Below are 27813 nucleotides of genomic sequence, written 5' to 3'. Positions count from 1 at the left end.
CGGTCAGATCGTTGCTGCTTCCGCTGCTGGCCTGGCCGTCGATTGGAAGAGAGTAGTCAGCAAGCATGGAGTCAAAGGCGTTGGGAGTGGCCTGGGCGAGGGTTGCGTCGAGAGAGTCAAAGTTGTCCCACGAGCTGGGAGCAGCCATCATCAGGGTCTCGTCCAGGACTCCGTCCATCCACGGCTCCAAGGCTGGCTCGTTGAACATGGGCTCAGCGTATCCGTGGCCGTCCGGAGTGACCATATCGGCCATATGCTCGTCCATGCGGGCGTAAGTAACATAGCTTGGTTGAGACATCCTCTTCGTGCCTTTCTTTTTTTTCTTTTCTTTTGCTTCTTCCCTGTCACTGGGTATTGTATATCAGGGTCTTTGAAGGTATTCTGTCCTGGTCAATTGACGTCGCGAACTGCGCTCAAAATCTCGATTGATCGCCCGCGCAAGACTTGCTATCCGCAGAGCCAGGACTATGACTCAAGAGGAACTCTGCAGTCGGCGAACCGAGGCGTCGAGAGTAGACTTGGTGATGGATACACGCAGTAGAAGACGACAGGAGGAAGATGAGAGACTCTTTGAAAGTGATGAAGAAGAAGAAGAAGTTGAAGTTGAAAGTCGAAAGTCGAAAAAAAAGCCCCATGAAATGGCCGAAAAGGGAAGTCCGCCGTCAGGCGCTTTTCGGGGGACGCTAAACCGTTTTGGGACTCCGACGGGCGCGCAGTCGAAGTTTTGGTACATTATTTCTCATAGTAATTTGTATGGCAGAAGAAGTACCGATACATAGTTCAGCCGCACGGGATGACGTAAGACGATCGGACGTTTGATATAAGATGGAGATGAGACGATAAAGATGAAGATGATGGAGATGGAGATGATGGAGATGATGGAGATGATGGAGATGAAGATGGAGATGAAGATGGAGATGAAGATGGAGATGGAGAAGATGATGAAGAAGATGAAGATAATAAAGAAGGTGAAGATGAAGATATAAAGATGATGAAGAAGATGAAGATAATGAAGATAATGAAGATGAAGATAGAGAAGATAGAGACAGGTGAAGATAAGACGGGTGAAGAAGGACAGGTGAAGAACAGTGGATATACAGCATAAGATAGAGATACTCACTATCAAAGCCATGATCCAGACTGCCAGCATCTTGACTACTTCACTAGGAAGCGGGCGTCGGGCTCAGCAGTTGGCTATGTATGTAAACCCTCTTCTCCCCCAGATTTCTGTGTCTCTTTCTTCTTCCCTTTCTTTTTACCATCAATGCCTCCTCCCAGATTATATATGATATCTGCCATTTATATTCTTGGTTGGTGGTAACCTGCTGATACAAAGGCAGCGTTGACCCTCGATATCCTTTCTCGATGTCCTCCCCTGTCTGGAATATTGGTCATATTACCGATAAGAACTTGTAACTTGCTCATGATAGCGGTCATGCTTCCGCATCCGTATCAGGGGCTATACTTGGCTCGGTACATCAAAGCTGGGCCTACCTCGCGAGGAGCAATCTAAGCTAGGGCTGTCTCCATTAAGCCTTCTAGTTACTTGTTAGTACGATGGTATAAAGGCCAAGCTATCACGGAGCTAATGGTGCTCGAGCACTATTCAGTGCATGCTCACGCTTACACTGTCTGAACAGTCAAATACTGCTTGGTTGGCTGCTACACTACACATACATACCAATCGAGGAGTACAATGAAACTCCAGCAAGCCGAACCGTAGCAAGGTGCCTTTCTCCACATTTACCTCAGAGCTGGGATTGCTCAGAAGAGATACTTGAAGAAATGGTCTATAACGTTCTCTGGGGCTCCTGCCGGCGCTCAGGGTTAGATGGTACACTGGTATCATGCATTGAGGATACAATTATTGGTACGCTTTATCATTGAATTTTCGACCTGGCAGCAGTGATTATACCAGAAAAGAATCAAGAAAAACCGACTTAACCACATCATTGTGGTTGTTTCTCCTGTTACCAGGTGATAATGGCATAACCCGCACCCAAAAGACTACCAACACTCGATGACATACCTCTGGGGTGGATTACCTATGGCTTGTGTTAAAAGTCTACCCATTCTTACCTCCAACATGCCATACACCAAATGGTTAGCGGTAGTATTAAACTACCTACCCTACGCCGTGGCATTACCTATTGAACGCGCTCAGCTGGCACCTTGAGCAAGCTGTACTTTTTATTGAGAATACTATTGCCAGATATCAGATGCCTGAGCATTATATAACAGCTCAAATTCAAAAATTTCAACATTTAAGCCGCTGGCTTATCTTACCCTGTTACAGACTTCGGGTGTGCGCAAGACCAATGATGACAGGATATCTGTGAAGGGGCTGAGCAGGCCCAGCAGAACATCGGTCATTTTGGTCAGATCTTATTAGAGATTCATAATGATTTGGCCATCCGAAATGATGATGAGGTCTCTCCTACATCGAAAAAGACGCTCGAACGAGAAAAGCCATCCTCCTAGGCCGACAGACTATGTATAAGCTGGATATCGCATCGCCATTACTTATAGGATTACATTACCTCGATAATACGAAACGAAGATGGGTTCTATCCCAAAGCCAATATAATAAGGAAAGCTATCCTCCTAGGCCGACAGACTATGGCCAATGTATAAGCTGGATATCGCATCGCCATTACTTATAGGATTATATTACCTCGATAATACGAAATGATGACGGGTTCTCTCCTAAGCCAAGAATAAAACAAGGAAAGCCATCCTCCTAGGCCGATAGACTATGGCTAATGTATAAGCCGGATATCGCAATTGCTTACAGGATTATATTACCTCGATATTACGAAACGATGATGGGCTCCGGAGAAAATTATCAAACGAGAAAAGCCATCCTCCTAGGATCGGAGAACCTTGTCAAAAGAACTAACATCTCTATCCCAATTCGATAAAGGATCAGATATACCCTGGGCTTACTACCTATAGTCCCATGCAGATCGAAGAAACGGTGCAACGACTCATAATTTACCGGAATATACCCTGACCTGGGCTATATAAGGGGATTAAGGGGTATCTTCTGGAGACACTGTTGAACAGAACGAGAGATGTTCTGTAAAGGGTGACCAGGCTAGAACCAACATGCATATTTTTTGCACTTCTTAACCTCATTGCCATCGAAGCTGCTGGTACTACAGAGCCGATTGGATAGGACCCTGGCGGCGGATGTGCGCAAATGGTAAGAGTAATTTGGCGACATGGGCGCGTTATTCTATTATGCCAACTTAACTAGGGGTGCCGTTCCTCCAGCTTCTCGGGCAGAACTTGCCCTCTATATCGCACTATCTGCGCCGAAGCTCTACTACCTCGTAAAACTACTAACTACTAAACGCGAAGAAGGCAAAAAGGCTTTGGTTTTCCTAAGGAGCCCGATAACCCTCTACCATGGATGGCTCTTTTGGATCTCTTGGAATTTCATATCCTTTCAATCCATGCCGGGCACCAGCCTGATAAAAGAGAAGAAACAGCTCGCCTATCCAACGATGGTAATTATTATTGTGACGCGCTATTGACTATATGTACTTGCAGGGGTATAGGCCTTGACCTGCACAATAACTATTCGTGCGTGGTGCTAGTTAAACCTACGCCTCCTGGGTTACCGTCCCAACGGAGGCACGGTTAAATAGAACTAGAGATATTCTGTTAATAATAGTGGTCTTCATACATCATCGCTGTCCTAATAACTTGCCTATAGCTTATCTACCAAAGATTTAAAATACTGGTTGTGCATCGCCTTAGAATACGCCGTGTGCTCCAGCTCCACCGTCGTAATTCGGTAACTACCTTAGAATGGTCGACCCAGTAGCAATAACCCCAAGATTCTCATCCTGCACGTAGTTATATTACAAGACCATTAATGTTGACAGAACAGCTCTCGTTGAGTTCAACATATTGCCTTGATAATAGTCACGGGCAATAACGGCATTATCATTCTACATGATGGCGAGTACATTAACATTCCTCGCTATTTCCGTCGTACTCCCCTTGGATGGCTCTCTACCGGTTAGGCTATCTTGTCTCGTTTTCAGCACGTTGTTTTTGCCCTGTTTGAGTGACTAGAGAATGTATACTGAAACACCATAGCCCGGCAACATCAGAAATATCGAGTGATGAATTTGGTCAAGGCAGAATTATCCAAGGTTCATTGTCTCACAGACCAGCTCTTGAGGACGAATATATATTGCGGTCTACCACTCACAACGGAGCCATAACAGCCTCTTGCTACGTTGTAGCACGACTATTTATTATCTTTATAAGAGGTATATCTGTGACGCCCTGGGGCACTTTCTCTACCCATTTACTCAAGTAGACACTATTTAAACTGCCTGCAAGTTATCCCAAGGGATTGAAGGGATCTTTAGAGCCCTATATAGCCATGTTAAAGCATCGCCCAAAACATTGAAAATATCCCGAAGCCATTGGTAGCTCTTCAACCACAACCACTTCTTAAATAATAAAATACTAATAATAAATCTCTCCGTCTCTTTTTCAAACCTACGCCTGAGTACGAGTTCATCCTCCACGTTCTTCTCTATTTGTGCATGGGAGAGCATCTAGGGCACGTTACCATTCTAATGTCGAGAATGTGCCGGCGTAGGCTTTTATTACGAAATAAAAGTGACCCAAGAAATGCACCGCTAGGAATTACCCTTGATATAGCTTTATATGCTAAACATAACCATAACACAAACAGTATGTACCACAACCTTCTAGGCGGGCCGCGAAGGCGCATGTTAAGTTCGAGGGTCATGCCATATATAATGATATAAGGCCCAATATAGATTGCTTTTGCTATCCTATATAGAGATGTTAATAGATACATGCTGATAGATTTAAAACACAATACAGCATAGTAAAGGATCGATTGCAAGCTAAATATTAGGAATTATAACATGATTCAACTAAAAGGGCAAGGCAAGCTTTCCCCATAATAGACAAGATGTCTTTATACCATTGTTAATCTTGGTAAAGTAGACAACATGCATAAGGGGAATACATATATGGCCACCCGAAGACTATGTATACCTGATTTCTTTTCTTTTCTTTTTTTTTTTTTTGGTTCCAATCCACGTCCAATAGAGAAGAAATAGAAAGCCAAGGCTGCATATTATCTTGTTTATGCCTCAGGTATGTATATCTTATAACGAAAGCCACTATAACCAAGGAGTAAGTAGCATTCCTTATACCTGGGACATTGTTGGCACTTGTGAACGGTTGGGCGGAGTACGTTGGCCGTTACGACCTCCACTTCCAGAGAAACGCTCTTTCACGCGCCAGAGGGAATATAGAGTGGACAACAAGAAGGCAAACCACAAGAACCACAAGAAGGCGGTGGCTGCCTGCCCCTCACGGCAACGTTTCTCTGGATAATACGACCCGTTGGTTACTGGGTTGGAGGAGGTATATGCCTGTTTAACAATATCAGCTGTCGATTCGAGATAGAAGTCATGGCTCGAGTATCATATTTTACGTACCCTATTGGAACAACTATGCACATGCTGTTTGGCAGGAAGGGCAATAGCTCCGCAGAAAGCAAAGAGGCAACAGAGGGCATCAATGATAAACATTAGGATGGGATGGAACATAACCGTATCGCTGATGGATGCTGGAATGAGGTATATTAAGGACAGCATGATGAATGCTGGCACGAACATGTTGTAGTTGACCACCGATGCGCTGCCGTTGAGTGCGTCATCAATCATGTTGCCTATGAGGGCCATGACGATGACCGCAAAGGCGAGCTACGAAATTGATGGCCGGTTAGCAATTGCTTGCACATATTATCAGCTTTGGGTCCATTTACCTGGATGAGCCGAAGGGCGACGCTGCCCCATTTTGCCGCGCCAGACATTGTGCTCCGCTAAGTACCAGAAACTGTTTATAGTCTCTCAAGCTCGGCCTAACGAGTAATCAAAGACAGGTAGATAGTGCGGTTGGAGGATAGCAGGCCTGAAATAAATATGGAAAATATGGAAATAGTAATTCCTGATTCACAATACTGTAGTTAATGGCCAGCATGAAAGAGGAAGAGAAGAAAATCGCAATTCCATTCCCAACGAGATAGAAAAGAAAGCAGAACACTCCGGCCACCACCGAACAGACGTCATATGGCCCCATATCCGCAGGCTCTTTGTATATTTTGCACGCAAGAAATGAGTTCATGATCAACTCTAGACCTGGTCTGATGGCCACGGTTTCGCTTCCGAGCGAATTGCGATGAGGCTGAGAAGCCGATGGCCCCACTTTGCCTCCGGACAATTATTTTTCCATGAGTTTATATCGACGTCATCAGAAGCCAGGTGATATCACGTGGAAGCTGTTGCGAAAGTTTTGTTCATTTTGATAGGGATACAAGAAAGTTGGGATTTGGAATGGGCAGGTATGCGCTGGTACAGGGTATATAAATCAACTAACCACCGCCAATTGTGCAACAAGATCAGACGCTACGTCTAAGAAAGGATAAGGACTTGTCACCTCTTTCTCCTTGTTTCGTATCCGTTTGCTTATCGGTCGCCATTCCGAGGTGATATTATTTTCATAGGCGACCTGAATGACATTTTGATAGCCATCGCATTTGAAATCTACCATGTAGTTTTTCGACTCAATCTGATACAACTGAATGTCGATGAAAACCCATACACCATACGCAAGAAGCGCAGGGTGCGTCGAATGGGCCGATGGTATTGCGGTACTAGTAACGCCAGCAGCTGTAGCAAGAGCTGCAGCCGACGCTGACGCCTTATCCTCTGGGTGTAATACGCCGCCAATCAGACTCACGCGACGGCGGAATTCTTCTAGATCACTGCGGCTAGAGTGAGCACTGTTCGATGGACCGGGAGCGAGGACTCCTTGCTTTAATAACCGCGCGCGAATAAACCATAAATCTTTCGGAATGTAGTAGTCTGCCGGTAGATCAGGATATCTGTGTTGGAGTGCCGAAGGAAGTTCAGCTGTCATTCGCGGAGTTCTCCCACTATCGGAGTCGTTCATGTCTAGAAATAATGTTAGCGTTTTTATTCTTACATTTACATCCATTCGAAGCTACTTACCGGACTCCGCAGGCTGAATCTCCCAAACGCCTCCCTCCGCCTGAATAGCTTTATAGAGACATAACATCGCCTCATATGGTTGATTCCTAGAACGTATGCCAAACTGCCATTTACGAGAGCGTTTCGGCGTAGGAGCAGCCTGGGCTGTAGGGTTGGGCTTTTGGTACTGTAGCTTGCCCAAATCGACTTTGCTCCGTGAGTGAGGTCTAAGCGACCGAGCAGTTGCAGCTTGCTCTTCGGGGGAGAGTTCTTTACTGGCCTCCCCTTCGGATTCTTTATTGTCTGGCTGCAACGATCTACCCCGGTTCTCTTCTGCTGTTTCATCCTCTTCATTTAGATCAGGCACGGATTTCTCCGCCCGTTGCTTCATTATTTGGTCATGGACATAAGGTAGGCTAGTAGGTAGAATCCGTACGTGGCTAATCCGTGGAGTATCTTCTGTCCCGCTGACAGAAGGGGTCTGGGAGGGCGTATTTGAAGAGGTCCTCGTCTGGAATGGAGTTAGCGGGGCAAGTGGTGAGTTCTGAGCATTGACATCATAGTTAGGAATTTGCCCGTAGCGATGAGAGTGGGATGGGCCGGCCCCAAATGGAGTGATGGGAGCTTGACCAGACTCATTTTCAGATGGGGCTTAAATCATGTTAGCAGGTGTGATGGTGAATAGGAGGTACGATAATCTGAAGGTAGGGCCAAGTCTCACAGTTCATTTGCATCATCTCATTCTCGACGACAATAAAGAAAGCATCTTTAATCGCACTAGGTTCCGGTTTTCTCAGGGCATCATGGATATCGTCCTTGCCATAGCCCATCCTCCGTTCGAGTTTGATAACTGCATTCTCATGGATGCGTTCCTGGATAGCAGCAGACTTGCCTGGGGCGATTTTCCGCGGGTCAATTGCTTTATTTGGATCCGCACCGGTACCAACAAAGTCCTCAACCGGAGGCTGCAAGTATTTCGGAAGGCCCTTTAAAAACCATGGATCTTGCCTGATCTCCGGTATAGAGATTCGATGAACGGGGTGAACTTGAAGCATGTGCTTGATAAGATTGGCAGCGCCGGACGATATGTATGATGGCATATGGAAGTTTCCGGCTGATATCTTTTTGAAGAGTGACGGGATGTAGTCATCGTCAAAGGGTAATTTCCCCACCAAAAGTACATAAAGAATGACTCCGCAGCTCCATACGTCAACCTCAGGGCCGGCGTATAGCTTACCAGAGATGACTTCGGGAGCAGCATAGTTGGGGCTGCCACAACTAGTTTTCAGAAAGTTCCCGTCGGTCATAATGTTACTCAGACCGAAATCAGCAATCTTTACATTCTTATCCTTGTCGATAAGGAGATTCTCCGGTTTAAGATCCCGATGCACGATTTTATGGCGGTGGCAATATTCCACTGCACAAATAATCTGCTGGAAGAAGATGCGGGCTTCATCGTCGTTGCATCTTCCTCTCTTTACCAGGTAGTCAAATAACTCCCGCTCCGCATACTCCAGCACCATAACAATGTCGGTCTTGGTAGCAATCACAGTATACCTACCAAAGAGGGCAAAGAGGTGGAACCGTCAGCATATGGCCATAATCGATCATACGAGTGATTCCGACTCACAGTTTGATGATATGAGGGTGTCTTAATAGCTGGAGATACTGAATCTCCCGCTCGACCCTCCCGACCATGTCCCTCGACTGTAGTTTCCGCCTGGGTATGATCTTAAGCGCAACTGGCCGCCCACTAGCTCTGTGGGTAGCGAGCTTGACCTTTCCAAATGTTCCCTCGCCCAGGTTCCTAACTGCGGTATACTGATCCAGACGCTGCATGTCTCGAGCGGTGGCCGGAGACTGGTCAAGTCGTTCGGAGCCACGGCGTGACGGTGGCTGAGGTATACTCGGGTGGCCATGGGGGTTTCTATTCCTGTTCTGCTCGTACGAAGGAAGGGAGATCGAGAGATCCTCTTCATCCAAGGCCGCAGACATGGTAACAATGAGTGAGTACGCGTGAGGTGCCTTCGCGAAGGGGGAGATGGCGTTGTGTTTTAGACTGGTGCCGCTACACCGAGGGTATATTCGATTCCCATTTACTTGGAAGCCTGAGCTGTTGCGATCAGGCGGGTGGTAGAAGTGGTCAGCCTTGAATGCTCAACGACTTGCCATCGTAGACAGAAGTAAAAAAAAACAGTGACAAACTGCTTGACAGTGCGCCGCGTTAGTGGACCAGCTCGACAGTACTCTCCGTGTGTTCTTCTCTCTTTTCAAGCGATTGTGGTAGTTGTTGAAGACGGTTTTCTTCTTGACGACGTCGAAAGGTTGGCGGCAAAGCAAGGGGACCCCGCTATATTCAAAGGCTGACGGAGTTATAGCTGCCTTTTTAAGTAAGATTATATGCTTAGTCATATGATTAGAGGCTAATCTTGTATATTTTACATATGTCACATGACTTTAACCCCGCGCTTATCTTTGCCACGAAAAAGGTCGAAAGTTGATATAAGAACATCTTACAATAAACATGAATAATGTCTATATGTGTATGTATGTGTGTGAGTATGTTTTCTAGTAGTAGATACCGGGCTATGTTTTCTACAGGGGTGGTATAGTATTCAGCCTCCGCTATAACCTAATAATACGATATAGCCATTTCAAGTCACTGTTGATAGATGGATTACTGTCGAGACTAATAAATATAATTATAATCGACAGGGTCAACATAAGTCCGACTCGGAGTTGGATCCAACAGTCGCAGCATCATAACATCACTTCAACTTCTTTCGGGAGGCTGGCGAGGAAGCAAAAACATACTCTCGATACGCTTCAATCCTCTCGCAATGTCTGATAAATCCGCGGGAACACCGCGAGTATATATATGCCGCCATGGTAGTATATACCCTTCCCCTTCACTCTCTCAATGTCGCGGAACAAGAGATTAAAAAAAGGCCATGATGTATAGGAGAGACTGAGTGGAGCAAGAGCGGCCAGCATACGGGAAAGACAGACATCGAGCTCACGGCGCGAGGCATGCAGCAGGTCCGGGCATCAGGGGACATGCTCTTTGGTCCCAACAAGCTGATAGACCTCTCCAAGGTAGCGCATGTCTACATCAGCTCGCGCAAAAGAGCACATCAAACCTTTGAGCTTGCGATCACGGAAGCTGATAGACAAGCTCTGGCCGAGAGCGGTCGAGTTTCGAGGACTGACAGGCTGGCGGAGTGGGACTATGGCGATTATGAAGGCATGGTTTCGGCTGACATCCAGAGAAGGAGAAAGGAGCGAGGCCTGGACAAGGAGAGGGACTGGGACATCTGGCAGGATGGCTGTGAGGGAGGAGAGTCGCCGGGGCAGGTGTCGGAGAGAATTGACAGCTTGATCGAGGAGATCCGGCGTATCCAAGGCCCAAACATGAACGGAGAGAAGGCTTGTGATGTAGTCTTATTTGCACACGGCCACCTCCTTCGTGCTTTTGTGAAGAGATGGCTGAGATTCCCCATCGAGTTTCCTATGACCACGATGCTCGAGCCTGGCGGTGTTGGTGTCCTCAGGTGAGTGCAGAGCCGCTTCGATGTCCATCTGATAACGCTGGTCTAACATGCCAAAGCTATGAACACCACAGTATCGACCAGCCTGCAATACTAGTTGGCATTGGCTTCCCAGCCTCTTCTTAAACATGTCAACACACACGATATATGTGAACTCCCACAAGATTAAGCCTTAGAATATCATGAACATAGATTAGCTTGTGGAACATAACAGCTTGAATTATACTCAAATCTCACTCATAATGAAACAACTTGGTACGCTGAGTACCTACGCCGTAGTCGTCCGAATAATGACTAGTGTACATGAAAACATCGCCTATGTGCAACCCGATTTTTTCCCCCGTTCGTGAAAAGAAGGCGTGAGAAGGCGAGTATCCCAAAAAAAAACAATCGAAGGGAGAAAAGATTTGTATATATCAAAGGAAAAAGGCGGCTGCGAGAAGAGTCAGGAGATTTGTCCGTAATAAACGCCGAAGAACACCATGCTAGACCAAGATAGAAAGAAATAAATAATACAGTAGACAGCGCGAAGGGCGTAAAGATGCATCCGAGGTCATGAAGCATCACTCGTCGTCGTAATGGCCTTCTTTCTGGGCACCGTGTAGCCAGACTTGTTTCCACGGGCCACCATGTGCAGGAATGCCCTCGCGGTCTTGTCTCATACCCTCCACCACTCCAACTATGCCGCCGTTCCGAAGCCGCTCAAGGACAACATTCATGCCCTGCTTGCTGCGGAGGACGGCATCCCGTGTCCGCTTCACTCCAATGAGCTCGATCGTTCGCTGAATGCCGGCGGTGGACCAGGAAGAAAAGAATCCCTTCCTCGGAGCCTCGTCCTCGACCGTGGTATCCTTCTTTGAGCGACTAAGCATATTCTGCCCGAGGCGAGACTTGAATGTAACCGTAGTTTTCACAGACGTACATTCGCCTTTCAGGTTATCGTCAATGCCTAGACCAGATGAAGCGGGCGGGGAAGCGGTAGAGAAATCTGCGTTTTCGGCACGAGAGCGGCGATAGACTTGTTTTTCCACCACGCTGAGAACCCCCGTCCATTCCATGTTGCGAGACTCCGTCTGCATCCATCCTTCATTGACATCAATGACGCTGGTCTCGAGGATCACGCTCTGACCGGAGTTGTCCGCGCCACCGATCCCCTTCGGAAGCAGCTTGAGCATCGCCGAAGGGACCTTCGACTTCTTCAAGTGCAGTCTAGTGGTGTGCAGTCGCTGCGTGACCGGGTCGACATACCGATCAATCACGTCTGAGGTCAAGACATGGCGAGAGTAAGGGTTGGGATAGCGAAGGAAGTATGCGAGAGTGACGGCGGGAAAGGAGTAGTCGTAGCTGAAAGTGTTCTCGAAGAACTTCATTGTTTCAATGCATCAGCATCCTTTGGATCGAGCAATTGGGGAGATGTCAAATCCCTTATCCGAAGGCCTTCTTGCTAGCCGGTCGTTCTTTTTCTCGTCTTTTTTCTTCGTCTTCGTCGTTCGACTTTCTTTCGCCTTCAACTCTTTTTTTCTTCTTTCGGCTCGCGCTAACCCGCATCGGGTGATAGAGCGTGTGGATGACTAATGCTCACGTGTAATCCATCACGTGATATACCGGTCAATGGATTATCTAATCATTTGAGAAATGTAGCACGTGACTCGAGAACCGCAGAAAGCGAGAAGGAAATCAACTTCTTGTATATATTGTATGTCGGTCAACTCGATTCAACGGATATACATTCACGATGATTGGACATGGTATCTATGCAGACCATGGCTATAACACTAAATCCATCAAGTAGAAGAGACGAAACGAATGATTGCTTTCGAATATATGCTATGTACAACATTTACGCGTGCATGCTGTGTGGTATTTTTTTTTAAAAAAAAATATAAAACAAGAAGTAGCAAAAGTAACTTATGCCTCGTTCATTGGCTCCTCGGCAACGTAGTGAAGGTATGCACCGAGCAGCTTGGTTCCCTCGATGTAGTTGCGGGTGTCGAGCTTCTCGTTTATGGAGTGGGGAGCGTCGGTAGAGCTTCCCATGGGCAGGAGGAGGACGTTCTTGCCGGTGGCCTCCTCGAAGGTGAGGGTGATGGGGATACTACAAGCCGTTAGCATGGACTGTAGACTATACATACTAAGCAAAAGAGTAAGACGGGAACTGACCTTCCACCCTCGCGGGTCATGTCTGGGTCGACACCAAAGACCTGCTTGACGGCCTTGGTAGCGGCAGCGAAGTTCCAGTGCTTGGGGCTGGCGACCCACCACTTTCCGTCGTGCATGAGGGCGACCTCGATCTTGTTCTTGGTCTGGAGCTTAGCGGCCTCTGCGTTGATGAAGTCGGAGACGAGGCGGGTGACTTCCTCGCTGCCCATGTTGGGGACGGTGCGGATGGAGAACTTGCCGATAACCTTGGCCGGGATGACGGTCTTGCAGCCGGGGGCAGAGTAGGCGCCCTCGACGCCGTGGATGGAGAGAGAAGGGTATCTCCAGCGGCGCATCAGGGTGGTCTCCTTGGTGGGCATGATGGAGGTGGTGCTGCCGAGGGAGATGTGGAAGTCGTCCATGGAGTAGGTGATGGCATCGTACAGGCCCTGCTCGTCCGCGGTGACGGGAGCGATGAGCTCCTTGATCCCCGGGATGAGGATGTTGCCCTGGCAATCGACCAGCTTGGAGAGGAGGGTGACGAGGTCGGTCATGGGCTCGTGTGCGGTGCCACCAAAGACACCGCTGTGCAGGTCCTGGCCGGGGCCAGAGATGGTGATGGAGTAGTAGTTGCATCCACGGAGGCCGTAGGTAAGACATGGCTTCTCGGTGCCGAGCCAGTAGTTGTCTGAGATGCAGACGGCGTCGGCGTCCTTGAAGAACTTGGGGCCCTCAGCCTTGACGAACTCCTCGAGGCCGAGGGAGCCAAACTCCTCCATGCCCTCGAAGCAGCAGAGCAGGTTGACGGGGAACTCCACACCGGCCTGCTTGTGGGCGTCGATGATGTTGATCCAGCCGAGGACGGGGCCCTTGTCGTCGGTGCTGCCACGGCCAAACATGCGGCCCTGCTCGTCGACGGTCAGGTCGAAGGGCTCCGTGGCCCAGCCGTCTTCCTTCTGCGCCGGCTGGACGTCGTAGTGGCCGTAGACCAGGACGGTACGCTTCTTGGGGTCGCTGCCGTAGCGTGCGAGCACCACCGGAGGCAGATCGAGATGCTCTCTGCCCGGCTCCTTTCCGAGCTCTCGAAGCTCGACCTCCGCACCCAGAGTCTTGAGCTGGCTGGCGATCCAGTGTCCCATCTACACCCCGTCATCAGTCTCGTCTCTATCTACCATATATCGGTTACTTGGGGGCTCACCTTGACGACCTCAGGTCTGCTCTCTGCCTGTGCCGACACAGACTGGATTGCAACCGCCTCTCTCAAGCCTGCATCTCGTCAGTTATGCATCTATACAATATACATCTATACATATGTACGATATAACGATGCTAGAGACAGGCAACTAACGCTCAATGAAGGGCTGCTTGAGCTCATCCACCCTATACCACCGTCAGTCAGCTAGTCCCGCTGTCAAGATGAAGAGATACACACTTCTGGAAAAAGGGATCCAACTGGGGAGCCATCTTGGAGTCAGTGATATAGCCGTAGTACGAGCGTCTCTGGAGAGCAAAGCAAGCTGTTCTGATGTTGCTGTTATGTGCTGGTCGTGAGATTCTTCTTCCTGACCGTCCGAGGCTTGGTATAAAAACTCGCAGCCGAGCGGGGAGCATCTGGACAGGAAGAAAAATATTACCCAACTATTTAACTAAATAGCTAACGAGGGGCTCTTCTATGGTTAGATCCGGCTAATTATCGCACGAGTGGGCAAAAAGATACATAAATCTAAGTATATTCCATGCATTTGCTGCTACATCGCTGCAAGGTACTGGCGTTTTTTTACAGAATGTGTTAATACGAGGATTCTTTGCTTTTTCCCGTTCGACCGCTGGTTTATTTGTTATAAATATCCGTCCATGATCAAGCAATGAGAAGGCTGGGAATGCTAACAGGCGTGAAACATCTCGTCCAATCGGGTTTGTGATAAATAAGTTGTAGTACGGAGTACACCAGGTGGAAAAGCCCAATGGTTGATAATACATGTATATAAAAAAGAAGAAAACAGACGAGAATGACTGGTAGATGATAGTGATATTGTACATGGGATGGGATGCATCGAGCATGGCCTCCCGGCTCGTCGACAGTCTCCAAGTCCTCCCCAAGTCGTATCTCTTGAACAGCCCCTTTACACCGTAATCAGCCAGCACGACCAGAGACGGCAATTACTTGTCTCTCCCCCAGAGCTCCTTGCGTAGCTGTCTGTCCTCCCGTGCCATCGTCCGCTTAACTCCCCACCGTGACTGTACGGCCGTCAGGATCTGTTTCTGGATGGCCTTCTTCCCCTGGGCGGCCTCGCACGCCATGCCCACGAACAGGGTGCTGCATCCAAACCGCTCGGCCAGCTTGTTCCTGCTCCAGAGCATGGGGTCACTCTCCCGCAGCGCACGCATGTCCTCAATCTCCTCCTTGGTCAGGTACTTCTTCGTCTTCTCCGACTGTAGCAGTGACGGCAGCTCGTTGACATCTGCCGTCGTCTCCGCGTTCCCCCTCAGTGTCCGCCGTACGTCGTCTGCAGGCAGAAACTTGGTCGGTGTGAGGTAGACGGACGGTGCACTCGATGGCGGGTTGTGGATTATGTGTGATTCGGTCGAGCTGGACGGAGAGAAGGACGCATCAGGCTTTATCCGTAGCCGTTTCTTGGTTCGACGGTAGGATGACTGCCATCGTCGAGTGGTCTGTGACTGGAATTCGGGGCAGAACAGGAGGTTGAGGGCCGGACGGCGCGTCAGGGCAGCCGTGCAAGCCATTGTCCACTGGTAGCTCTCGGTCCGTAGGCCTTTTTGATATCGTGTAGAGCCCAAAGAGAAAAAGCTCAACGAAGAAGTCAGTCGGTCGATTGGCGGGGCTGAAAACAGTGCGGCCAGGCAAGTCGTCGACAAGGACAGCCTGAGGATACGAAGATAAAGCCGATTAACAAGTCTCTGCCATGAATTGTTTCTCTTCTTCTTCTTCTTCTTCTTCTTTTCATCTTTTTTCGAAGCAAAAAAAATAACCTCGAAAAGTCACGTGATGTATTGTAAAGTCACGTGTACGACTTTATATATGGTGTATTTGCTTTACCATAAGTATTGAAAAGTTATAAGGAGAACAGAGATAAAATACGTATTTACAATACACGACGTCATATGTAAAAAAAGTAACAAAAAAACATCAAGAGAGAAAAAAATAACAAGAACAACAACTCGAAGAACAGACGAGAAAGTCTTCGAAAGCAGCTGAATGAGCACTCGACAAGGAGGACCGTAACCCACCCCAGGCTATACAGAACCAGCTCGTCTCTCTGGGTGGTTATCAGGTGGACGTTTGTCGAGACCCTTCTCTGGACGGAGCATAAGTTCGCTTCACATCCTTTACGCCGTACCCGCCCTCAAGGGGCGAGGGGGGGAAGAGAAAGAAAAAAAACCCAGCCAAGACACTTTTCTCTGCTTCGATGACCCTTACGATATCCTCTGGTGACCGGAGGGCAGCCAGCGGAGAGGGTAAAATGATTGGTGGCATACTACAGACCCGGCAGCCTCCAGCAAGAGACCATGCTACGCCAGACGCTGCGCCGCAGAAGCCTTCCAGGCAGATATCGCAGCAACCAGGCAACAACCGGGGTGCAAGCGAAGGGGAGAGACACAGTATAAACAGTCAAGATAAGCCATCGCTCTCTAGCGAGAAGGATGACAACAACACCCCCAGACCAAAACCACTCTCGACCATGGCTGGCAGACCAGTTTCGCCTCTTCCCCTGGGATCGTTGAGTCCCAGTCGAGCATCAGTATCTCCTCATAGAGCAAGAAATGCGTACATGACTCCCACTTCGCCAAGTCGACAGCTAAGTCCACACTCGATGCACTCGCCCGCGTCGTCCCAGATCTTCGAGAGAGACGTCCAGGAGGATTTCCCTACCCAGACGTCGCCTTCCATCCCGTCCCACATCGTCACGGAGAACCACATACCCCCTATCCTCGAGGCGTCTTCCGCAGCTCTGACAGACAAGCAGTTTGATCCAGACTCGGTTGAGATAGTGACCCATAACCTGCATCAGCCAGCCTCGTTTGCGGTCGCCGGAACAGGGGCTGCAGCCTCCCATGGTGACCGCTCCCTCGCCTCGTCGTTTCATGAGCACGCCTGCCCACAGAGCCCCTGCGACCCAGAGACTGCCTCGACAAACGGCGCTCTCGATACTGCGGATATCCGTCGTCTAAGCTTCGTCTCCTTTGCCGACCTTGTCCACGGTGAGCAGGTAGAATCCTACGAGCACGCATCAAACAGGGACTCCCAAATAATGGGCGGACTAGCCGCGCTTTCCATGCCCCCAACTACGAACAACAACCGGTCTCCCTCACCCATGCGCTCGCCCGCCTCCTCTCACGGACCGGCAAGCTCGCCACCCACCAGTGTCTCGCCGGGTGAGCCAAGAGGACTGGATTCCTCTCCGAGCCGTGGATCTCATGTACAGCGTAGCCCTCCGCCTTATCCCCATAGCCCGTCTGGATTGCTCAGCAGCGATCTGAACGTGGAGACCATGACACAGGCCTTGCGCCGCACTGGGAGCGGAGACATGGGCTCCTTTAGAAACCCACCATTAAGTGCAGCTGCAAGTGACACGGCTTATGAACGACCCTTTAAGTGAACAACAGTAACATTGCCACCCTACTTTTTATCTCTTTAACATTCTTACATTTCTTATGCGACCTTGCAGGCCCAGTTTTCTTCTCCCTCTATCTCTGTTTTTCTCTCTCTTTCTTTTTTCGCTCTCTCTTCCGGTTTGGTTGATTCATGTCCGATACCTTTTTTCACCCCTTCATATGTGCCGAATCTACTTCTTCTGCCATTATCGTCTACTGGTATTCTTGCTTTAGTTCGATTTCTGGCGATTACGGTTTACCTACTTTGTAATCTATACGTCTTGCTTTGCTTTGTAGCCCCTTGGGTTCTGGCAATACCGATAGCCATATATCTTATGATTATTACTACCATTTGTCGTTAATTTTATTCGTCCCTTCTCATTTGTATATGGCCAGCCCACGCACGATAGTTGATATCGCTGGACGCAGCCCGTTGGCGTTTTAGTCCATACTTACAGGGATCTAGCAGACTCAACACTGAGTCGTTCAAGTGCCTTTACCCAGTCTCTCTACTGCCTCAAGGGCATATGTGATCCGCTTGTTCATGTCGTCTACATCTTCAAGGCCAACGCTGATTCGCACCAGATCAGAGGGAACATTCAAGGATTTTGCCTAGTATACGTCAGCATATGGTGATATTTGAAGAGTCACTTTCCATTTGAACATACCCAGTCCAGTTCTTGATAGTGCGCCAGGATAGTATACGGACAGCTTGGGCACGTTAGCTTCCATTCTTCATGTAAGCAGTCGGGTAAGAGAGAGACATACCTTAGGGTGAAGTTTGTCCCTAGACTGGGTCCCTTGAGTACGGAAAGGTTATCAAAAAACGCAGCAGCTGCTTCGGGCGTATGGAAAGTGACAGAGAATAGACCTCCATAGCCGCCATCCTGATTACGACACTTGTCGTAAAAGCACTTAGTCGGGCTGCTTTTGGGGTAGTATACCTCCTTTGCTACAATGGGAGTTAGAAGAAAGCATCCCTCCTTGCTTGCCGAAAGAAGACTTACTTAAAGGAGAGACTTCTAATAACGACGTCAATATCTCAGCTGATTTATTAATCCGTTCAACACGAACGACGAAATCCCGACTGTTTCTCTCCAGGAACACGGCGTCCTCTGCCCAGTAGTCATCCTCATATTCCTTCGCAAGCACCTGTTTTAACCGTCCGTAGAATTGGCCGTGAGGGTTAATGACTGCGCTGCCGCCCATCACATTGCTATCTCCGCTAAAGATCTTCGTCAGGCTACTGACGACAACGTCCGCGAAGGGCAGAACATTCACATTGATAAAGTTGCCTAGCGATTCGTCCACGACGACAGCAAATTCATATTTCTTCGAAAGGGAGTGTATTCGTTCAAGGTCTGGTGACCTGAGAAGCGGGTTTCCAGGAAACTCGGTGAACAATGCAAGATATCTTTCTCCTGACTCCAGCCGTCTTTCAAGATCGTCTAGCTCCTCCGTCGAACAAAGACCGTAGAACTGGACACCCGGACCCCATTTCTCTAAGATCTTCAAGGTGTCGATGTACGGAAATCCAAAACAAATGCTCTTCATCGGCCCGCGGGCGCTAAGGAGCAGCTGATGGACATTAAATATAGAATTCATCCCAGTTGGGAATAGAAAGACATGCTCTTCATTTAGCCCTGAAATACGAGCCTGTTCGGGAGTAACTTCAGGGGGCACATTGGAGTCCGCATCTGTCGTCAAAGATCCTGCGATCCGTCGTCTAACTGCCAACTTTGCATTGTTCGCCAGTGACATGTTCAAGTTGCGACCAAATCGCTCTTCGATGAACTGGCCAAACTCCCCTCCGTCTGACGCCTGCATTGCTGACTTTTCTCCCATGGTGGGCTCTACTTTCTTTGCTGAACCGCAAGATCCAAGCTTCTGGTACCGTTTTGGCCCTTTATGAATCACACTGTCGACCTTTGAAACTCTAGCATGCCCCTGAGATTCTTCCACCAGATAGCCATCTCTCAATGCTTTGAGGCAAAACTCACCGCGCCGGCTAGAAATCCCAGATCCAGTGTGTTGCCATACCTGCTTCGAAACGCTAGCATATATCTGGGGATAAAGCACAGCATATAATTCCGAAGAGATGCCATTGAGCTCTGCCGGGGTGATCTGCGGCGGCATGGCCAGCCGTATGACACGGATCTCAGGCTTGTCTTCCTCAGCCACCTTTGACAGGAGAAAGTCCTTGCAGCAGGAAGCAGATTTGGAGGATGGGAATAACATGGCAGACTCTCCTTGCCTACCGAAGCGAGCTATCACTTCGTTGGCCAGGCATTGGATGCTCTTATGGATGAAGAATCTTGGGTAGCCAGTAGTCATAGCATTGATAATCTTTGCATCCCCTTCTTCGTATCCCACATTAGCTTCCCATGTTGGGAGCGATACACTTATCGCCTATCCAGACTATTAGCAACTTTTGTTAGGGGTATATCTCAGGGGGTATCGCTTACATGGGCAGTGTTTGGCGGGACTGAGCCCCCAACAGGCTGATCGACAGACATTCTGTATATCTATCTCGATATGCCTCTTGATCTCTTATTCCTATCGAGCGAAAGATGTTCAACTATGCCTAGTAAATATGCATACCAGGGGTCACCCCTGAAGAATCTAAAAAGGATGGGAGTCTGTCTGCAAGTCTTTTATGTTTCCACAGACAACAGACATGACATGAAGTAAATTAACTGTTTTCTCAAATGCCTTTTGAATATAAAAAAAGAACAAAAACTTCTTTGAACATTCAAAAGATGAAAAAAAGTCCGACTTCGGCCGTTTTTTGGCGTTATTAGTCACTTGTAACCTGATTACTGCGTAATTTACAAACTTCACATAATGTACTATATATTACGCCAAGCTTGGGTATTACGAATACATCACGCTTTTTTCATGTTCTATCAAAAAAGAAAAAGAAAAAGAAAAAGAATAAAAAAATATGCGATATTGAATATTCAATATCAAAAAGCCAACAGCGGCGCAATGTCAGGTCCTACACTTAAAAGGAGGAAATTGAGCGCCGGAGATGAAGAAGACAACGCCAATGCGGTAAAGAAACAAAAATCTCCCGCAGTCCAGCGCAATGGACGCCCAAGCAATTCAGCTGCTGAGTATGCGCTCGCGCGTGGACAGTACAAGTCGAGCATGTTCAAGCTTCAGATGGACGAGCTGCTCGGTCAACTGCGCCCTGACTACGATAAACTCCTTTCCCGCGTCGAAAAGAGCCTGCGGAAGCTAAAGACCGTTATTGAAGAGATCCCAAACGGCACCCCGAAGACGCTGGCTGAAGCAAAGAAGGAATTTGAATCATCAAAGATTGCAATTCCGTTTCCAGATCCTCCGCCGGCTAAAGATATCCGATATTCCTTTGAATATGCCAAACCGGCAGATATAAACGTCGTGGGGAGCTTTGCGTTGAAGACTATAGTGAAGGGACAAGGACCTACGTACATCGACTTGGCCGTCACGCTACCCTCTACATTGTTCCAGAAAAAGGATTATACAAGCTATCGGTATTTCTACAAAAGGGCATACTACCTTGCATGTATCGCAGCAGCTATTAAGTCTGCACAGGATGTCGACTATGCTATCAGCTATGTCTATCAAGACGGGAACACCCTTCGCCCAGTCATCCTCTTACAGTCAGCAGAAGGCGCAGATGATGATTTTTCACGGTCAAACTGTGCCATCCGTATCATAACTGCGGTTGAAAAGGAGACATTTTCTCTCTCACACACCTTGCCGTCACACAATAGCCTTCGACTTGAGAATGAAACCGAGGTCCAATCCAACTTGACGCACGTTTATAATGCATCTCTTCGTTCAGAAGCGGTGGTCAGCGCATACCTGAAACTTCATCACTCTGCCGGAGTCAAGTGCGCTGCATTTAAAGATTCATGCATTCTGGGTCGGTCCTGGCTTCGTCAACGTGGTTTTGGGACTTCTTTAGCACTAGGTGGATTCGGACACTTCGAATGGGCCACTCTCCTTGCACTGCTTCTAGAGGGCGGTGGACCTAACGGAAAAGCCGTGCTAGCACCAAGCTACAGCAGTTATCAGATCTTTAAGGCAACTCTCCAGTTCCTCTCCGGCAGAGACCTTACGAAACCACTTTTGATTCATGTTCCAGAAGGCATGGGGACAGTCGCTGACGCCGGTTTCCCTGCCCTTTTCGACGGAAAGCGGGGATTAAATGTCCTATATAAGATGACTCCTTGGTCATATAAACTACTTCAACGCGAAGCAACCTTGACCCTCAAGATGCTGAATGACTCGGCTCGCGATCATTTCGACAATATTTTCATCACAAGGATCAGCGACGCATTCTACAGATTTGACCAAGTTATATCTATTACCCTCCCTGGCCGCCGGCCACCAACTCTTCAGGCGGCCGAACGTCTTCAGTCCCTTCATCGAGTTCTAACAAAAGCCCTTGGAGATAGAGCAACAATGATACACCTCGCCTCGGCTGAACCCTCTACCTGGCCTGTCAAATCTACTTCGCCATCTAAGGAGGGTAAGAAATGGACCGTAACCGTAGGTTTAAACCTTGACGCTGCTCAGCAGGACCGCAGTATAGACCACGGACCTTCTGTCGAAAATAAAGAAGAATCAGTTGCTTTCCGAGATTTTTGGGGTCCTAAAGCTGAATTACGTCGGTTTAAGGACGGAAGCATCAAAGAGAGCTTGGTGTGGTCTGATCAGGCATCATCCGGTTCCCCTATCCAACAGATCCTGACCTATATCCTCCACCACCATTTCAAAGTCACCTCGGAGAACATTATTTTTATGGCAGCAGATATCAGTCAGGCTGTTCCAGGTATATCGAACGCGGCATCCTCAGTACCAACCTCAGAACCGGTTCTGGAAGCTTTCCAGAGTCTAGAAAGACACTTCCAGTCCGACGAAAGTCTTCCCATTGCCTTCAGCCAGCTCCTTATTGCTACTCCTCTCCTTAGATACTCTCCTGACTCTCCCGGTGCTCCCATAGACGTAGTTCTCCTGTTCCAGTCCTCTTCCCGCTGGCCTGACGACCTGAGCTCCATTCAAATGACCAAGGTGGCACTACTCCTTAAAGTGGAAGAATCAGTCCGCAAAGCCAATGGGGTTATTCAAGCCAGAGTTGGAACAGAAAACCAGGAGAGCAAACTCCTTAATACATCATTTCTAGAGGTCCATTACTCTTCAGCTATAGTATTCCGCTTGCGTATCCACCACGAGCGTGAGCAGACGATCATACAGAGCCGGTTGAAGAGCAAGGAATTACCTGCCAGGCAGAAAGAGGAACTCGCCGTTGCGCTCGCCGCATACAAAGCAACCTTCCTCCAAGCCCCCCGCCATGCCCAAGTACTCCAGAGTCTTTCAAATCGTTTCCCACTACTCTCAGTTGCAATCAGGATGTTTAAAGCTTGGGTCGGTGCCCATCTTTTAACTCCATTCGTACGTGAAGAACTACCTGAGCTCCTAACCTGCCAAGTTTTCCTCAACTCATACCCTTGGGATGCACCATCAAGTGCATTCACGGCGTTCCTTCGAACTATACACATGCTCTCCAAATGGGATTGGCAGCATGAGCCACTCATAGTGGACTTCGGCGACGAGCTAGAAAGCCAGGACTTTGCAGACATTCGCACTCGATTTGAAGCATGGCGAACGATTGACCCTGGAATGAAAAACGTTGCGCTCTTCGCTGCCTCGAATGTCGACCGGGACGGCGTTACATGGACGCAGTTCAGGCGACCGCCAAGAATAATTGCGTCCCGAATGACTATGTTAGCTAAAGCTGCGTCAAAGGTCGTTCGAGAAAGGGGCGTGGATCTAAATGTAGGCGAGCTGTTTCGATCTCCCGTAAACGACTATGATTTTCTTCTTCATCTGAGCCCGTCATTCGTCTCGGACCGCTCCAAGAAGGCTGCCTTCAAAAATCTTCACGAATCAGCCCTTAGTACCGAATACTCCAAATACGAAATCGTTCGTGATCTTGTTGCGGAGCTCACTAATCTATATGGAGAGCATATCCTATTTTTCCACGGCCATGCTAGCGAGAAGGTAATCGCAGGGCTTTGGAACCCCCAGTCAACAAAGACACAGCCATTTGGGCTAAAGATAGGCTTTTCATCTTGCCCGCGCAAGACTAATGATGAAAAGGAAGAACTAGCCTTGAACAAAAAAGCAATCCTAAACGAAATTGCATCTATAGCAGGGGATATCATTTCTAAGGTACAGGTACTCCACTGAGTTTATTTCCTTTCTTTGAAGGCTGAAATAAAGGATGATGATGAAATTGGTGTATAATGTGTTATAGAAAAAAAGGCCTCCTGGGAAGAACGGTAGTAAAATTATGAACACCGCTTGCATTAACTATCCATTTGTTTTCACATCTTACATGCAATCTGAGGCATTATAGATTTGATCGCATGTTCAAAAGAAGCCTCGTCGGCTCCCTTTATCGGTATTTTGTGTTGAGAAAGAACAGTAGCGGTCCTTTATGGCCACAACTTCATACGTTCCCTCATCTGATGCTTTAATCGTCTTCGTATGCTCATGAGAAATATCATTCTTAGTGTCAAGGACAACACGCTTTTTGCCCTTTCCATCATTCGTGCTACGGGTATAACTATAAAGAATATTATCAGTAAGTGGCGCGTCGTAGTCGAGAAAGGGGCAGCAAAACTTACGTGAACTCGAAAGGAGGAGTTCCCCAGAATTCAAACATGATCTCCGCTTCACCACCTTCAGGTATGTCGACAACAGACACACCTCCACGACTTATCCTCACGCTGGGCATTTGGTGTATTACCTTGGTAATATTTTTGTGGACTCTGCACCTCCCGCTAGCTCCATCACTAACAGATGTGATCTTGAATTCACCAGGCATTTCGGCAATACGACGGAAGGTGGTAGCCTGACTTTTTGCTTTCCTCGCTACACCATCAAAGGTATAATAGATTTCAAACGGCGAATGGCCGGAGAGAGAGAACGATATCCTCTCGCCAACACAGTAATCCTCTCGAGATTCAAGAGGTAGGATAGTCGGCACATCAGAGATCGAAACCCTGATTGATGATCCATCAAACTCAGTTGCCCTCTGACAGCCACGAGAATCTCGAACTTTGCGTATGCTTATCACGTGTTGTCCGAGATCCAGATATTGACGTGGAACTGGAAGAGCATATCTGTTAGAGTTGATGTTGGGGATAGAAAGAAGTTCCGGTTTTGCGTTCGAATGATGTTTGACGGCCAGTTCAAGTGTGAATGGAGGTACTCCTTCCAGCAAGATCGGAATCGTCTCATCTTCCTGCTCTTCCTCCTTGCAGAATCCGTAAACCTTACTAGGAGACTCAAAACGTGCTGATGGACGCGGGTTCACCCTCTGGGTAACAACGATTGGGTCCTTTGCTTTCTTTTCAGGGCTATAGAGGTTATCGCCAATTTCCAAGAACTTGTATGTATAGTTCCCAGCCACAGAGGTCCGCATAGGAATGGAGGCAGAGTTCAGCGCTGCGGTAAGACTCCTCATCCTGGCCGATGGGTTTGAGTTTCCGGCCTTGTAGCTCTCTTCGTACCGAACAGTATATGGACGGTTGCCCCCGAATTTCAACTCCAAGGAGCTCACATCTCCCTCGCATACTTCATCCTTTGCAAAAGTGGTCTGCGTACCCAATTTGACAGAGTCAATTTCGGTAATCTTCGGCCTGGAAATCCAAGAAACATCAAATATATGCGCCTTTTCGTCAACCGATCCAGGGCAAGTTGCATCCGATAGGCCAATGATTTCGTACTGTCCTTCATCTGATACTCGAAGGACACTGTTCGCGTTCCAAAAGGTTTTTTCCACAGGGGCGGCTGAAGGATCAAGCTTGTTTCGATACTTCACTTTCCATGGAGCCTCACCCTCCAGTCTCAAAGGCAGATCCACCGCTTTACCCTCCAATGCGAGGACATTCCGCTTCTGATCTATCTGTCCAAACGCAACGCGTGGTCTCTTCGGTCGGGCTTCGATTCGAATCTCCTCTTTCAGGGCCCTCTTACAGTTTGACCTATCTTTGACACTGGTAAGGCCAACAGTATAAACACCGCCGTTAACAAGGTCGACCGTAGAGAGAGATGCAACATCGGTGTCACTCTTCAATTCATGCTTCTTCCTCTTCCCATTGTGAACGACTTCATAATTCAGAACCCACGGCGGTTCACCTACGAACATCACATCCATCGAAACAGGCTCACCGAAACAAGCTTTGCGGCTTGTAAGTGGCCCGACGAAGTGTGCAGAGGCAGGAGGCTTTACATCCTGTTCAAGGGCTGGTACGCTGTCTTTCAATGACCTGGTCTCGTATACACGATCAGATATGTCCAAGAATCTGTACTTGTAATGACCTTCCTCGGCAGGTTTCAAGTCGAGTTGTCCGTGCAGGCCGCTGATCGTATGCACCCTGGTTTGTACGCCCTTGGAATGCTCGATGGAATATCGGACCCTGAACGGCGGTGTTCCGATCAGGTCGAGATAAACCAAAAGACCGACGGAATTATTGGCACATGAATCATACACCTTTTCGTGGCGAATAGCCAGTTGCGGCTCAGCAGGGTTATGGAGATAGCAGGACGAAGGCTCAAAAACCTCACCCCGACAGAACTGGCTAGAAATACCAGTGATGCTGTACCACCCAGAGGCTTTGATTCTTGGTCTATTGTTGGAGTTTTTAAACTCGAATTCATGGACTGATGTAGGCATTCTTTTATCACTATCGTCTCCAGACTCAGCAAAGGAATAGCTGAGAGTGAAGGGGAAATCCTTATTCTGGCCATATCCGGTGTCATGGAAATGTACCGGGAGGTCAATTGACTCCCCCTTCGCAATCTGCAGATATGTTTGGGTATCACAGCCAGCCAGAGAGACCCGGGGCAGTTCATGGACGAAGAATTTCTGAGAGTGTGGAGGATGTTGTGACCAAAGACTGTCGTCGACGTCTGGATGCAAGGTATAATTAACGACGTTGCCGCAGCCGTCATGGACTTCCTCTATGGCGTAAACCCATTCACCAAACGCAGACAATGATTCGTTTAGCGGGACTTCAACTTTCTGTGGGCGTGCCCAGTTAAACTTGGCCAGTGTTGGGTTGATCGGTTCTTCGTCTGACTCCGGCAGCTTATGATGGGTCTCTGGCTGAATGCTTTGGAAAGATATTCCCTGATCGACATCGTTGACTGTACGGCTGTATTTTATCTTGAATGGCGGAGTTCCGTGCAGTGACATAGTCAGGTCTGATAGCTCGCCTCTGCACTTGTGGGCCCCCCGAGTCTGGACCGAGGCTTTCGGGCAAGTGACAACGAGTGTATCCATCGAGCGGTGATGGACGGCAAGCTTGGACTCATCTACCACCCTTTTTATCTGATATACACCCGTTTTGCGTACGGGATAGAGGAGATCCAGCCAGCTCTGCGAGTCTGGTCGAGAGGCCTGGCTTGCCTGACGTCTAAGAGCCTTGGCCTGTTTTTCAGGTATGACGATCGTTTCATTTGCGCCAGTTTCGAGATCGAAGCGCAATATTTCTATAAGGATGGGGTTTGTCTGGTTGACTCGGATCGGGAGGTTCACGGAGGTATGCGCATGGCCGAGACAGAGTGGGACCTTATCCGGGTTTAGGACAGCAGAACTATGCGAGGAAAGTCAGCAGCTAGACAGGGAAACAAGGATTTCATTGTAATTCATACCCTTCTGGCAGTATATGAACGATGTGTTTGCCTAGAATCAAAGACGAGTTGTGTAAAATATCATAAGGTTTGACTCGCTGTCCAGAGATGGACAGCTCTCTGTCATACGCCATTTTAAACAGAGCAACCCCCCATGCTTCCATCGGTAACTGTTTTATTATCACTTTCCATCAGCACATCATATCACAATTGAAGTTAAAAGTCAGTTACCGTACCGGAATCCTAAACATCAAAAACACATTGATCACCACATGAACCAGGAATATCGCCAATGTAGTGGAAAACGCCCATTCCAGCCACGGAATTCGTAGTATTGGTAGACCAAACAGGTAGACGGCATCTATGAGCAGCCATTTCAAAAAGAGCCATGTGGCATCCCCTTCATCTGTGGACGTCCAGTATTCGTATAACCGCCATGAATTCAGCGCAACATAAAACGCAACAACGTAGAGTCTCTGCGCAGGCGCATCGACAATGTGAAACGGTATCAGAGGCGGATTCTGAGGCTGAGCGGCGTTGGCTGACCTCACAACGGCGCTGGCAGTGTTGAAGTTGATCTTGCTTCCCCTACCAAAGGGGGTAGGCGTGACATTCTGGTCACGGTAGCCGCCGGACGTGCGAGGGGTCCGTGGATTGGAGCGAGGAGTTCGGGGGAACGCCGAACGTAGTCGGGGAGTGTCAGTCATTGCATTATGCTCTTGCAGGCCTCTGTAGAATGGTGGTGGTGAGGAGGGTTAAAG

The 27813-nt window shown here is 48.4% G+C and overlaps 12 protein-coding genes across 12 annotated transcripts; 5 read left to right on the top strand and 7 right to left on the bottom strand.

Annotated features, from left to right (window-relative positions):
- Positions 1–467: 467 nt before the first annotated feature.
- MCYG_08377 (aspartic acid-rich protein aspolin1) lies at positions 468–1105 on the top strand (the record flags this gene model as incomplete). The annotated part of the gene is made up of 2 exons (XM_002843248.1): positions 468–744; positions 846–1105. 2 exons carry the CDS (start codon positions 468–470, stop codon positions 1103–1105), a joined length of 537 nt encoding a protein of 178 aa, XP_002843294.1.
- Positions 1106–3224: 2119 nt separating this feature from the next.
- On the top strand, positions 3225–3602 carry MCYG_08376 (uncharacterized protein; the record flags this gene model as incomplete). Its single annotated transcript, XM_002843247.1, has 2 exons — positions 3225–3512; positions 3564–3602. 2 exons carry the CDS (start codon positions 3225–3227, stop codon positions 3600–3602), a joined length of 327 nt encoding a protein of 108 aa, XP_002843293.1.
- Positions 3603–5207: 1605 nt separating this feature from the next.
- MCYG_08375 (conserved hypothetical protein) lies at positions 5208–5878 on the bottom strand (the record flags this gene model as incomplete). The annotated part of the gene is made up of 3 exons (XM_002843246.1): positions 5208–5435; positions 5502–5768; positions 5831–5878. The coding sequence occupies 3 exons, from the start codon at positions 5876–5878 to the stop codon at positions 5208–5210; spliced, it is 543 nt and encodes a 180-aa protein (XP_002843292.1).
- A 548-nt stretch (positions 5879–6426) lies between these two features.
- MCYG_08374 (carbon catabolite-derepressing protein kinase) lies at positions 6427–9263 on the bottom strand (the record flags this gene model as incomplete). Its single annotated transcript, XM_002843245.1, has 5 exons — positions 6427–6765; positions 6805–7019; positions 7077–7706; positions 7777–8612; positions 8686–9263. 5 exons carry the CDS (start codon positions 9048–9050, stop codon positions 6433–6435), a joined length of 2379 nt encoding a protein of 792 aa, XP_002843291.1.
- Positions 9264–9895: 632 nt separating this feature from the next.
- Positions 9896–10729, top strand: MCYG_08373 (phosphoglycerate mutase family protein; the record flags this gene model as incomplete). The annotated part of the gene is made up of 3 exons (XM_002843244.1): positions 9896–9925; positions 10092–10606; positions 10663–10729. The coding sequence occupies 3 exons, from the start codon at positions 9896–9898 to the stop codon at positions 10727–10729; spliced, it is 612 nt and encodes a 203-aa protein (XP_002843290.1).
- A 437-nt stretch (positions 10730–11166) lies between these two features.
- On the bottom strand, positions 11167–11998 carry MCYG_08372 (MSF1 domain-containing protein; the record flags this gene model as incomplete). The annotated part of the gene is made up of 1 exon (XM_002843243.1): positions 11167–11998. The coding sequence occupies one exon, from the start codon at positions 11971–11973 to the stop codon at positions 11167–11169; it is 807 nt and encodes a 268-aa protein (XP_002843289.1).
- A 513-nt stretch (positions 11999–12511) lies between these two features.
- On the bottom strand, positions 12512–14221 carry MCYG_08371 (glutamate carboxypeptidase; the record flags this gene model as incomplete). Its single annotated transcript, XM_002843242.1, has 5 exons — positions 12512–12698; positions 12764–13881; positions 13941–14008; positions 14091–14122; positions 14175–14221. 5 exons carry the CDS (start codon positions 14204–14206, stop codon positions 12512–12514), a joined length of 1437 nt encoding a protein of 478 aa, XP_002843288.1.
- Positions 14222–14902: 681 nt separating this feature from the next.
- MCYG_08370 (mitochondrial 54S ribosomal protein YmL20) lies at positions 14903–15487 on the bottom strand (the record flags this gene model as incomplete). The annotated part of the gene is made up of 1 exon (XM_002843241.1): positions 14903–15487. The coding sequence occupies one exon, from the start codon at positions 15485–15487 to the stop codon at positions 14903–14905; it is 585 nt and encodes a 194-aa protein (XP_002843287.1).
- A 683-nt stretch (positions 15488–16170) lies between these two features.
- On the top strand, positions 16171–17361 carry MCYG_08369 (conserved hypothetical protein; the record flags this gene model as incomplete). Its single annotated transcript, XM_002843240.1, has 1 exon — positions 16171–17361. One exon carries the CDS (start codon positions 16171–16173, stop codon positions 17359–17361), a length of 1191 nt encoding a protein of 396 aa, XP_002843286.1.
- A 481-nt stretch (positions 17362–17842) lies between these two features.
- Positions 17843–19872, bottom strand: MCYG_08368 (cystathionine gamma-synthase; the record flags this gene model as incomplete). Its single annotated transcript, XM_002843239.1, has 5 exons — positions 17843–17968; positions 18025–18067; positions 18125–18308; positions 18364–19765; positions 19822–19872. The coding sequence occupies 5 exons, from the start codon at positions 19870–19872 to the stop codon at positions 17843–17845; spliced, it is 1806 nt and encodes a 601-aa protein (XP_002843285.1).
- A 472-nt stretch (positions 19873–20344) lies between these two features.
- MCYG_08367 (pre-rRNA processing protein Utp22) lies at positions 20345–23599 on the top strand (the record flags this gene model as incomplete). The annotated part of the gene is made up of 1 exon (XM_002843238.1): positions 20345–23599. The coding sequence occupies one exon, from the start codon at positions 20345–20347 to the stop codon at positions 23597–23599; it is 3255 nt and encodes a 1084-aa protein (XP_002843284.1).
- Positions 23600–23782: 183 nt separating this feature from the next.
- On the bottom strand, positions 23783–27759 carry MCYG_08366 (nucleoporin Pom152; the record flags this gene model as incomplete). Its single annotated transcript, XM_002843237.1, has 4 exons — positions 23783–23978; positions 24040–27015; positions 27074–27222; positions 27289–27759. The coding sequence occupies 4 exons, from the start codon at positions 27757–27759 to the stop codon at positions 23783–23785; spliced, it is 3792 nt and encodes a 1263-aa protein (XP_002843283.1).
- Between the last annotated feature and the right edge of the window lie 54 nt (positions 27760–27813).

The sequence above is a fragment of the Microsporum canis genome, genomic scaffold (genome assembly GCF_000151145.1).
Source record: "Microsporum canis CBS 113480 supercont1.8 genomic scaffold, whole genome shotgun sequence".
Taxonomy (NCBI): domain Eukaryota; kingdom Fungi; phylum Ascomycota; class Eurotiomycetes; order Onygenales; family Arthrodermataceae; genus Microsporum; species Microsporum canis.
This window is presented reverse-complemented; position numbering and strand designations above follow the sequence as displayed.